Source organism: Mustela lutreola, chromosome 1 (genome assembly GCF_030435805.1).
Source record: "Mustela lutreola isolate mMusLut2 chromosome 1, mMusLut2.pri, whole genome shotgun sequence".
Lineage (NCBI taxonomy): Eukaryota > Metazoa > Chordata > Mammalia > Carnivora > Mustelidae > Mustela > Mustela lutreola.
In genome coordinates this window covers 199,541,593-199,554,153 of record NC_081290.1, presented here as the reverse complement: position 1 = coordinate 199,554,153, position 12,561 = coordinate 199,541,593, and the positions used below count along the sequence as shown (strand labels likewise).

The 12,561-nt window shown below is 35.0% G+C and overlaps 1 protein-coding gene across 3 annotated transcripts in view; it reads left to right on the top strand.

Annotated features, from left to right (window-relative positions):
• ARHGAP32 (Rho GTPase activating protein 32) overlaps positions 1–12,561 on the top strand; it is a 299,252-nt gene that overhangs the window by 189,068 nt on the left and 97,623 nt on the right. For all 3 annotated transcript variants that reach the window (XM_059184831.1, XM_059184839.1, XM_059184850.1), the window contains one exon: positions 11,462–11,599. In XM_059184831.1, the coding sequence (XP_059040814.1) occupies positions 11,462–11,599 (138 nt within the window). The remainder of the gene's footprint in view (positions 1–11,461; positions 11,600–12,561) is intronic.

Sequence of the window (12,561 nt, the reverse complement as noted above, 5' to 3'; positions counted from 1 at the left end):
TCTGGCCTGAAAGCTTGGTGCTGAAAACTCAGCTGATAGTCTTATGGGTAGTCTCTATACACACTACTGGCTTTTCTCTTATTGCTTTGAAGATTCTCTCTTTATCTTTAATTTTTGCTATTTAAATTCTCAATATGTCTTGGTGTGGTTATCTCTGGGTTTGTCTTGTTTGGGGCTTCCTTGACTTCCTGGACTTGGATGTCTGTTTTCTTTCTCAGGTTGGGGAAGTCTTTAGAGGCTCTTTAAGTGGAAGCCTCAAGAATCCCTGTGGGAGGTAGTCCAGGCCAAGTGGTTATGATCCCAGGCTATGATGTAGTCTGAGTGATAGTTACAATATTATAAGCTGGTATAGCATGGGCCTGAAGCAGTGGAACAGATAACTGTCATACAGTCTCATTTAACCACATTGCTGTGTCTCAGGTGAATATTAACCATTCTGAAAATGACTCAGGGGGCGCCTAAGTAACTCATTTGGTTAAGCATCTGCCTTTGGCTCAGGTCGTGATCCCAGCATCCTGGGATCAAGTCCCACATTGGGTTCCCTGTTCGGCAGGGAGTCCCCTTCTCCCTCTCCCTTTGCCTCCCTCCCGGCTTGTGCTCCTTTTCTCTCTCTCTCTCTCAAATAAATAAAATCTTGGAAAAAAAAAAGTGACTCAAATGCTTTGAAAAATAGATCTTTAATGCCTTGCCCAAGCTCCCAGTGCCCTGCCTTTCATACTAATCATGATCTAGAATAAAGTGTCTTACCAGTGTAAGAATATTATTTTTTAAATGTTCCTTCCATTTTTTTTTAAATTCTCTTTTTCAAGTACACAAACTGAAAAAGAGTATTATGTAGAATAAACAGATTGGCCGGTGTGGATGAAAAAACACTCCTGTGTCTTGATATTGATCTGAATGGTAATACTTTATCTTTTCTAAAAATCATACTGATTTTTTCTCTGCCTATTCCTTACTTTTCAGAAAGCATAATGTATTTAGTTTGAATTTAATAAATATTAATAATAATTCTAGGAGATCTGGTCTCATGTCAAAGAAGATACTAGAAAAACTTTTACTGTCTCAAGTGTTGAATATTCAGTAATTTTTAAAAGTTCAAAAAGAGAGAAACCCTCACACTAATTGAGCCCTATTACTTAGAATAAATCATTAAAAGTATAATGTCAATGGTAATGAGTCTCCCTGCCACTCAGTGTTCTATTGTTTTATTCTTTAGCAAGTAAGCAAACATTAGCTTTTAAGTGTTGATTTTAAAATAGCAAATTTAAACCTAGCTGTTACAGAATTTATTTTAACATGTGTCCTAAGGAAAATCCTTTATGATCTTTGCTTTCTGTAAGTACAGTTTTGTTAGTGTAAGAAATTGCTGCTTAATAAAGTCCTATTTTTGTTGTTGTTGTTTCATTGTAAGCTTTAGACCGGTTGAAATGAATGGTTTATTGTGTTTGGATTGTATTAACTACCTTTGTATTTTAATGAGAATTCATCATTATATAATAGTCTATTTTTTCTGAGGATCAAGTTTTTCATAAATATTTACTGTACTCTGAAAGCTCCTTTATGTCCTGGTAGGTGGGGTAAACAGTTGGCTTTAGGGGAATGCTTTCCTGCCTCAAAATATCTCCTGCTTGAAATTCCACCATCAGAAATGCATTCCTTGGTATTAAATATCTCCTCCATTTAGTCTACTTAGAAAATGCCGTTATTGAGGGGTGGGGTTGTCTAATCACATTTGTAGAACATCTGTGTATGAACAAAATATATAGATAGATTTTGTTAAACATCCCAACCTTGTAACTCTTTTGTGAAATGTGTTACTGTTTTCATTTTATAGGTGAGCAAACTGTTGCTAATAGATGTTAAGTAACTTATGTAAAGTCCTATATCTAGGATAAAGCCCTGCTGAGGTTAAATCAGTTCATTTTCTTTTCAGATCATTCTTTTTTTTACTGAACGTCATCATACCATTAAAGAGAGAATTTATTCTTTTTCAGTTAACTTTTCCATGATAAAGGGACTTCCATGGACATGGGTGAGGACTGTTCTTCTCAGAAAGAACAGCAAATATATCTAGAATTTGTCTTTTTCCATTTATATTATTACCAAACTAGCCCAAGGTGCTGTATCTTTTTGGGATGTTGTGATTAGTATTTGTGTTTGTATCCTATAATCATTTAGAACCCTTTAAACTGCTGGAGTGATGTAAAATGTAAATTGAAAATGTTATCTTCATGGTTAACACTCTTCAATAAATTTTCACTGTATTTAGAGCTGAACCCAAACTGCTAACCAAGTCCTGTGGAAGTCCCACCTGATCTGGATCTTGCCTACCTCTTCTGCATCCTGTCACGACAGTCTGCTCATTTCTTTGTTCTGGTCACGCTGACTTTCATTCAGTTTGACTAAGTCCTTTCCTACTATAAAATGTTGAATATTGCTCATCTTGTAACTCCGTTCACACTGCACTGGCTGTGTCTGGTGCCTTCTCAGTTTTTAGGTTAGAGTTTAGATACCACCTCCTCAGAAGGGCTTTTCCTGACTGCCTTCCCTGAGGTAGGTTCTTGTTTAATCTCCTCACAGAATGAAGTTATAATTATTTTACTTATGTATTTATTTACTTTAAAAAGTATTTGTTCAAAAAGATACATGCCCTTCTATTTTTATTACAGCATTATTTACAATAGCCAAGCTATGGAATCAACCCTAGGCAGCTATTAATAGATGAACAGGTGAAGTTATGGCATATATATACACAGTGGAATATTATCCACCCGTAAAAAAGAAGGAGCGCTTGCTACTTGTGGCAACATGGAAGGAACTAGAGGGTATTATGCTGAGTGAAATAAGTCAGACAGAGAAGGACAGATACCATATGGCTTCACTTATATGTGGATTCTAAAAAGCAAAACAAACAAAACAGAAATAGACTCAATTATAGAGAACAAACTGATGTTTGACAAAGGGGAGGTGGTTGGTGAGATGGGCAAAATAGGTAAAGGGAGTTACAAAATACATAAATCATAGAGTGTAGTAATATTGCACGATGACAGATGGTAACTACACTTACTGTGGTAAGCATTTTGTAATGCTTATAATTGTTGAAGCACTGTGTTGTGCCCCTGAAACTAGTGTGTAACATTCCATTTCAGTGCTACTTCAGTAACACTTACTTTTCTCAGTAGAAATAAATTTTGAGAAATCAGAGGTTTGATGGTTCTCTGGCATTTCTAATGCTTACTCCAGTTCTCATACTGTGTAGGTCCTCAGTAATGAGAGGAAGAAGAACACATTTTTGTCTTAGAAATTTGTTCCTCTGTACATTAGTGATTTCTTTTTCTCTCATCCTTTTTTAGCCTTATCAAGAATTGTTGATATCTTGTTACTGGTTGGATAACAAAAATTACTTGATAGTAATAACTATTAAGGTTAGAAGTTAGCAGTAAATTAGAAGTTTAAAAATTTAGGCAGATACACATAATGAGTTTTTTTTTTAATTGTTTGTGTTTTATTTATAAAAGAAGTAAATTTCTAAAATATTCTGATCATTTGTAGTTGATCCTTGAACAACACCAGTCTAAGTAGCATGATTCCACTTACACATAGTTTTTTTTTTAAAAAAGATTTTATTTATTTGACAGAGATCACAAGTAGGCAGACAGGCAGGCAGAGAGAGAGAGGGGGGAAGCAGGCTCCCTGCTGAGCAGAGAGCCCATTGCAGGGCTCAATCCCAGGACCCTGGGATCATGACCTGAGCCGAAGGCAGAGGCTTTAACCCACTGAGCCACCCAGGCACCCCTAGATTTTTTTTTTTTTAATAAATACAGTGTATTCCTGTAAATGTATCTTCTCTTCCTTAAGATTTTCTTAATAACACTTCTTTCTTCTACCTTACTTTAAGAATACAGTAAAAAAAAAAAAAAGAATATAGTATATAATATAACATATAAAATATGCTTTTTGGCTTTTTCTGTTATTCCGTGGCTTCCAGAGTAGACTATTAGAAGTTATGTTTTGGAGGAGCAAAACTTAATATGTAGATTTTTTTTTAAAAAAAAAGATTTTATTTGTTTATTTGACAGACAGATCACAAGTAGGCAGAGAGGCAGGCAGAGAGAGAGGAAGGGAAGCAGACTCCCTGCTGAGCAGAGAGCCCAATATGATCCCAGGACCCTGAGATCATGACCTGAGCCAAAGGCAGAGGCTTAATCCACTGAGCCACCCAGGTGCCCCAATATGTGGATTTTTGACTGTGCATCGAGGTCAGTGCCCCATGTTGTTCAAGGGTCAATTGTATTTTATTCAGTTTATTTGGAAATTTGATGATTAAACTGCATCTGAAATTTTTGCATATGAAATTTCAGGTTCTTTCGTATCTGCTAAAATGGGAGGTATTTTACTATATTTAGAATTTTCTCAGTGAATTTAAAAGTTTTAGATGATTTGCAAACTATATTGAGGTTTTAATTTTGTGAATGATAATCTGTTTAAAAGAAAAGATTTTACTGGGATAAGAACATTTTTAAAAAATCGAAAGAAATCAGTTCACTGTTGTATAATTTTGACTGAATTTTGACATCCAGTCCCCCACCATACCACCACTTACTTTTCTAGGTTCTTTTGCATTTTTGTGGTTGGTGGTTATTTATTTCCTTGAGTAAACTTCTTAGAAAGAAGAAAACATGACTACTTTTTAAAAATTAGTATATTTTTTAGAATAGTTTTAGGTTCACAGAACACTTTAGTGAAAAGTTCAAGGTTCCTGTATACCTCTTATCCCCACATATGCTCAACCTTGTTCACTATGGACATCTTTCCCCCCAACCTGGTATCTTTGTTACAATTGATACTACATATCTTTGTCACCAAGGGTTTAGTCATCGTGTTGTACATTCTGTGGGTTTGGACAGATTTATAATAATATATACCCACCATATGGTATCATACAAAATAGTTTCATTGCCCTAAAAATTCTCTGTGCTGTATTTATCTTTCACTTCTCCCTAACCAGTGGTAACCACAGATATTTTTATTGTCTCTGTAGTTTTGTCTTTTTTCAAAATGTCGTATAGTTTGAATTATTACAGTATATAGCCTTTCCAGCTTGGCTTTCACTTAGTAATATGCATTCAAGTTTCCTCCATGTCTTCTCATGGTTTTTTTCTTCTTAGTGCTGGATAATATTCCATTGCTTGGATCTACCACAGTTTACATACACTACCACATTACATCCACCAGCTGAAGGACATCTTGATTGCTTGTAAATTTCAGCATGCATAAAGTTGCTATAAACATTCACATGCAGGCTTTTGTGTGGACATAACTTTTAGCTTACTTGATAAACCAAGGAGTCTAGTTGCTGGAACCTATGGTAAGGTATGTTTAGTTTCATAAGAAACTGACATACTGTCTTCCAAAGTGGGTTTACCATTTTGTATTCCTACTAGCAATGAAATAAATATCCTGTTGCTTCACATCTTTGTGAGCATTTGGTTTTACTAGTTCTGGATTTTTGCCATTCTGATAGGTGTGCAGTAGTATCTCATCTTAGTTTGCATTTCCCTGATAACATGTGATATGGAACATCTTTTCATATACTTAATGGTCATTTATGTATCTTTTTGGTGAGGTCTCTGTTAAGGTCTTTGGACCATTTTTAAATCAGTTGTTTTCTTATTGTTGATTTTTAAGAGTTCTTTGTATATTCGGGATAATAGTCCTTTACCAGAAAAATCTTTTGTCAAGATTTTCACTCAAGTCTATTACTTGTTTTTTCATTTTCTTGATGGTGTCTTGACACAGCAGAAAATTTTTATTTCATCGACAGTCAGCTCATCAATTCTTTCATGGATTGTGCCTCTAGTGTTGTTTCCTAAAAAGTCTCTCACCAAACCCAAGATCATCCCTGTATTCTCCCATGTTACTTTCTGAGTTTTATTGTTTGCATTTTACATTAAGGTCTGTGATCCATTTTGAGTGATTTTGTGAAAGCTATAAGGCTATATTTATATTTTTTCCCTGTTGATTTTTTCAACACTAGTTTTTGAAAAAGCTTTTTATCTATTTTATTGCCTTTTCTCTTTTGTCTAAGTTTGGTTGATGATATTTAGGTATTTCTGGGCTCTCTATTTTGTTACATTGGTGTTTTTATTTTTTTTTGCCCATACCATACTGTTTTGGTTATTGTAGTTTTCAGATAAGTCTTGAAATCACTTAGTGTCATTCTTCCAACTTTGTTCTTCTCTGTCAATATTGTGGTAGCTATTTTTGGTCTTTTGCCTCTTTATACAAACTTTAGAAACAGTTTGTTGATATTAACAAAAATAACTTGCTTTGGTTTTGATTGGCATAGCACTGTGAATCCTGATCAAGTTGGGCAGAATAGACATCTTGACAATATTGAGATTTCTTATCCTTGAACATGGTATAGCTCTCAAATATTTTAGTCCTTTGTTTACTTCTACCAGAGACTTATACTTTTCTTCATATAGATCTTGTACATAGTTTTTTAGACTTAGACTTAGACTTAACTTTTTCTTTTTTTGGAGGGTGCTGATATAAATGCTATTGTGTTTTTAATTTCAAATTGAGCTTATTCATTTTGGCGCCTAGGAAAGCAGTTGACTGGATATTAACTTTGTATTCTGCTTTTTGGTATAATCACTTAGTAGTTCCAGAAGGATTTTAGATAATTATTTTGTAGTGTATACCCAAATGATATGTCTTCTGTGTGCAAAGGCTGTTTAATTTCTTCCTTGTCCATTTGTATATCTTCTATTTCCTTTTCTTGCCTTAATGCATTAGCTAGGAATTCCAGTAGAGGGTAGAAAAGCAGTGGAGAGAGGGGACATCCTTACCTTGTTCCTGATCTAATTTGGAAAGCTTCAGGTTTCTCACTATTACATATGATACCCACTGTAGATTTTATAGACAGTCTTTATCAAGTTGAGGAAGTATCCCACTAACCTTAGTTTACTGAGAATTTTTACATTGATTGAGTGTTGGATGTTTGCAAACACTTTTTGTACATTTGCCAATGTGGTCATGTGTTTTTACTTCTTTAGCTTATTGATTAGATTAATTTCATTAACTAATTTTGAATTTTGAACCAGCTTTACATGCATACCTGTGATAGATTCCACTTGATTTTTGTATATAATTATTTTCCATGTTGTTGGATTCAATTAGCTAATAATGTTGATTTTTTTTCATCAGTGTTCTTGAGAGATGTGTTCTGTAGTTTTCCTTTTTTTGTAATGTCTTTGTCTTGTTTTGGTAGCTTGTTAATTCTAGCCTTATAGAATGAATTGGGAAGTATTCCCTCTGTTTCAATCTTCTGAAAGAGAGTCTAGGGAATTAGTATAATTTCTTTCTTAAGTATTTATTTCTTAAATATTTGTTATATTTGTTATAATTCAAACATTGTGAATCTTGGCCTGGAGCTTTCTCTTTTGGAAGCTTATTAATTATTGATTCAGTATTTTAACTAGATATAGGCCTTATTCAGATTGTCCATTTCTTTTTGTGTAAATTTTGTCAGATTGTGTCTTTTGAGGATCTGGGTTAGTTTCATCTAGGTTAACATATATGAGCATAGAAGTTATTTATAGTGTTTATTATCCTTTTAATGTTCATATCTGTTGTGATGTTCTCTCTTTCATTCCTGATATTAGTAATTTGTGTTTTCTCTTTTTCTTTTACTTAGCTCGCTAGGGGTTTGTTGATTTTATCAATCTTACCAAAGAATCAGCTTTTGGTTTTGTTAATTTTCTCTGTTGATTTCCTGTTTTCAAGTTTATTGATTTCTACTGTAATTTTTTTAATTTAGTCTGTTTGCTTCGGTTTAATTTTCTGGTTTTTTTTTTTAAAGCTAGAACTGTAGATAATTGAGTTTAGCTCTTTCTTTTTTTCTGGACTTCTATGTCTCTCCAGTTCTGGGAAGAGCAGTTTGCCCTGTCACCTCATTTCTCTCATGGATCTATGAAGAGTTACTGATTTTTCAGTTTGTTACTTGTTAGGACAGCTTTTTACTTGTTCAGATTTTTATTTGTTAGGACAAAAGGGGCCATCTCTAAGCTCTTTATATACTGGAAAAGAAATTGGAAGTCTGATTTACTTTTAAACTGACAATAAGATCATTTCTGAAATACGACTGAATCACAATTGTTTTCATTGGGCTTCTTATTTTTATTGGTGCTTGATAAGACAGAGCCAGAGGAACTAAAAAGCTGACCTTGCAGAACAAATGTAAAGCACAAAATCCTCTTTTAAAAATACATTTTAAATGTATTGTAGGAAGAAGTCTTAAGTAAGAAAGCCCTACCAACTTCTTTCTTACTTCTTTTAAGCAAAAAATTAATAGCTGGAACTGGTAATTCAGCCAGTATGGAAAATAACCTGTGACCTCTAAAGATACATTACTTCCCTAGTTGAAACCCTGATGTACTTAAAGGTAATCAGTAATGGTGTTGTTTCCTTTGAGTTTCTGCACTTTTGGTGACCAGTCATTTGTTCTGCTGAATACTGTGGGGAATTGTTTAGAAACTCTGTTTTCTAATTTTACTATGTTTGGCCCAGAACAAGTTCTCTAAGTCAATAAAGAATAGAAATAACCACCATGTACTGAGCCATTTCTGTTACCTGGTACTCTACTAATCACTTTACATTAATTTACTTCATTAAATTCTTAAACAGCCAGGACTCACAGTGGGGACATTCTGATCCTAACATCAATTTCTTAGCTCTTTCTTTATGTCAAGAGGTAAATCTGTTTATTTTCAGAATCTGTGCAGGTAATGTAAATAAGGTAAATAGCGTGCTATGATAATTACTCGGGCAAATTAGACTTTGTAGTGCTGTACCTAAAGTAGTCATATGCACTTTTTTAAAAACACTTTGGGCCAAACCCAATCAGAAGATGGAGTGGATAAATTTAAAATACTGTGGGTCATGGCAGTAAAACCTTCTTGTCCAGATGATAATATAATTGAATTATTCTTATTTGACATGTATTTTAACTGATACTCTCTCACATAACCTATCTGAAATTTTGAGTGAATTACTTAATTTGTGATTAGATCCATAGAGAAGGAAATAAAATTTTGTCACTTGTTTTGGACAATGCACTGAATACTTGCTGTATACTAAAGGTATAAAATGCATCTATGCATTATAAAATGCACATGTACTCCTGTTCTCACCTTTAGAAGAGGAACACAAAAGAATGGGACCTTGTATCTATGATAATTGGTTCTTCTAAAATATATCCAGAGTATGAAACAAAAAAGTCAGTATCTGTTTAATCTCTGTGATAGATTAAGTATGTGATAAATTTTTTGATGTACGTTTCTGATATTTGAAGCATCCCATAATTTTAAAAAGGTGTATGAAAGAGAAAATAATTGCAACTATAACCTGTTTTTATTTTTTTTTCTACCTTTGTTGTTTCTTTCTTTCTTTTTTTCTTTTTTGTCATCCAAAGGAACAAGTATTTAACCCCCTGTGGTATTTAGGAAATCTTTGGGTTCAAAGGCAGTGGTAGAACTGAGAAAACAGAGGAACTTACTTCAGCAAAGAGTAAAAGAATGACTTTTCATAGCAGAAGAAACAACACGTAAAGATCAGGGAGGCAAGAAAGGGAGCAAACATCTCAAACTGAATAAATGCAAGTAATTGAGCATAACTGCAAGCAAAGAAAGGACATGGAGGAGTGATGACTGAGATCAGCATATAAATTTAGATAGAGCTCAGAGGATGAAAGCCGTGATATGTGCAGATATGTTTGGACTTTATCCTTTATCCTTTATCCTGTGGCTCCCATTTCAGGCTGATCATCAGAATTAACTGAATCCCATTTCAGCTATTTCAGCCTCATGGAACTAGTATTTCTGAGAACAGTGACCAGGACACTGTTTGTTAAAAGTCTCTGCCACATGTATTTTCTTATTTCATTCTAGTAAACCCTCTCAGACAGGGAATTAGTATTGTTCTTCACCCATGCAGTATAGAATTACAGTCCAGAGTAGGACAATACAAGTTTATCATGTTAGTTTTAACATACCTGTGGTTTGAATTCAATATGTCTCTCTCCTGGGAAGTGATGCCTTCTGTTTCTGCCCCTTTAGGTTGGGGCAAATGGAGAAGAGCTACACTGCATTTCTTCAGTTCTGAGATGGTTGCTCTGATTGATGGGTATTTCCTGTACTCCTTCCAGATTTTTTATGAGGTGAATGCCTCTGTATAAAATTAGGTTCAGTTGCAAAACTAAATGGGTGTGCACTTGGGACCTGCTCATTAGTGCTGACCATGGGAGTTTTTGAAGGAATTGTGATAATGTTTACCTGATAAGCTTTTTGTTTTGTACTGGTGGGGAGGGAGCAGGGGAGATCAAAGGTAGAGAGTATTAGCAGTAAGAGAAGATGTTCATCCCTACTAAAGCTTGGGTTATAAAAAGTAATAGAGTCAAGAGAAAATTAGAAGGTAGAATGTAGTAAATATGCTCTGTGAGTGGATTTTCATTTTTTTTTTCTTTTTTTAAAGATTTTATCCATTCACCTGACAGGCAGAGATCACAAGTAGGCAGAGAGGCAGGCAGAGAGAGAGAGGAGGAAGCAGGCTCCCCACTGAGCAGAGATCCCGACGTGGGGCTTGATCCCAGGACCCTGGGATCATGACCTGAGCTGAAGGCAGAGGCTTTAACCCACTGAGCCACCCAGGTGCCCCTGGATTTTCATTTTTGATGAGCTTGCGAGATTGGGCAAGGAGAGGAAGAAAGCCTGTGATTGTTGGGAGGTATAATGAGTTCTAGATAATACATCCATATCCAATGCATATTGACTAGGACTTCAGTGGTTTTGATTTTCTAGTCTTAGTCTTAGAAAATGTTGGTGATAACTATCAATAACTTCGTTTTATTTTTCTTTAATTTTTGATAATATTCTCCCATCCAAAATTATTTTATGGTTCTTTCTGTGGGTTTAAGGTCACATGCTGTCTTACCGTCTAGCAGTTATTACTCCCAAAGAGAGCCAGTGGACTTTCTACAGCCAGCAGTAGAAAGATGGTCAGTGGAGAGTTTTATCTTATTTTCCCTTACTGACATTTTAATGTACTATAACTCACTAGGGTGTTTCAGAGTTTACCTGTTTACCTGGGCACCTGGGTGGCTCAGTTGGTTGAGTGTCTGACTCTTGGTTTTGGCTCAGGTCATGATGTCGTGGGTTGTGGGGTCCAGCCTGGCATTCACATTAGGCTCCATGCTCAGCAGGAAGTCTGCTTGAGGATTCTCTCCCTCTTCCTCCTCCTGACCCCTGCTCATGTGGTTTCTTTCTCTCTCTTAAATAAGTAAATAAATCTTTAACTACTTACCTATTTACTATGAAGTTGATGAGCTTTTCATCAGCAAATGTAAAATATCCTGAATATAAAGTCATTGTAGAAAAGCTTCTTTTCTTTCTTACCATAGGGCAAAAGTTGGATTGTTAAAAGAAGTTATGAAGATTTTCGGGTACTTGATAAACATCTCCATTTGTGTATTTATGACCGACGATTCTCCCAACTCTCAGAGCTTCCCCGTTCTGATGCCCTGAAGGACAGTCCAGAGGTAAGCATTTAGTACTTGCAGCAGTAATCACTGTATATAAATTAGTAGAAAGTTTTGTGTGTATACTAAATAAAGGCTTATATTGAACAATCAGGATGATTCCTGGGATAATTTAATTATTTCATAATAAAAAAATTAGTAATGCTCTAAAGAATGTTTAGAATAAAAGTAGGCCTGGGTAGCTCAATGGATGAAAGCCTCTGCCTTCGGCTCAGGTCATGATCTCAGGGTCCTGGGATCAAGCCCCACATCAGGCTCTCTGCTCAGCGGAGAGCCTGCTTCCCTTCCTCTCTCTCTCTCTGCCTCTCTGCTTGCTTGTGATTTCTGTATGTCAAATAAATAAAATCTTAAAAAAAAAAAAAGTAGGTTTGGAGTGTAATTCTATAAAAAAATTCATAATATATAAACACACTACCTATATGAGCAGACCATTCTTTAAAGGGAACAAAAAATATGGAAGCAAAAATACGGAAAAATGTTGACCTCACTAATAATTAGAGAAAGGCGTAGTTTATGATGACATGCCGTTATCTGTGCCCTTACCTCCACTCCTGCCATACTTCTAGTAAAAAGAGAAAAAAAAATTTTAAAAATTTAAATGAGAAGAGATTCTTTAAAACATCAGAAAAGAACAACCATCAAAATTGTGAGGAATCTTTGGGAGTGGGTGGGGTAAGATTTATGGAGATGAGCAAATACAGTAGAAAAAACATGTATAAGAGGATTGAAGAAGACAAACTAGAAGTCTTGATTGTATAAGCTAAATAAATAAAATAACTGAAAAGAGCAAACAAGGCTGTCCTCAGAGAGAAAGTAAGGTGATCAGCCGTGGAATGAGAGCAGAGTTGTATAAAAATAAAAAAATCAGAGATCTTAGAAATGAACATGTGCTTATTTAAGTTCATTTTAGTCATCACAAACCTGAATAGTTGGACTGTGTGCAACATGGACACAGATGAAGA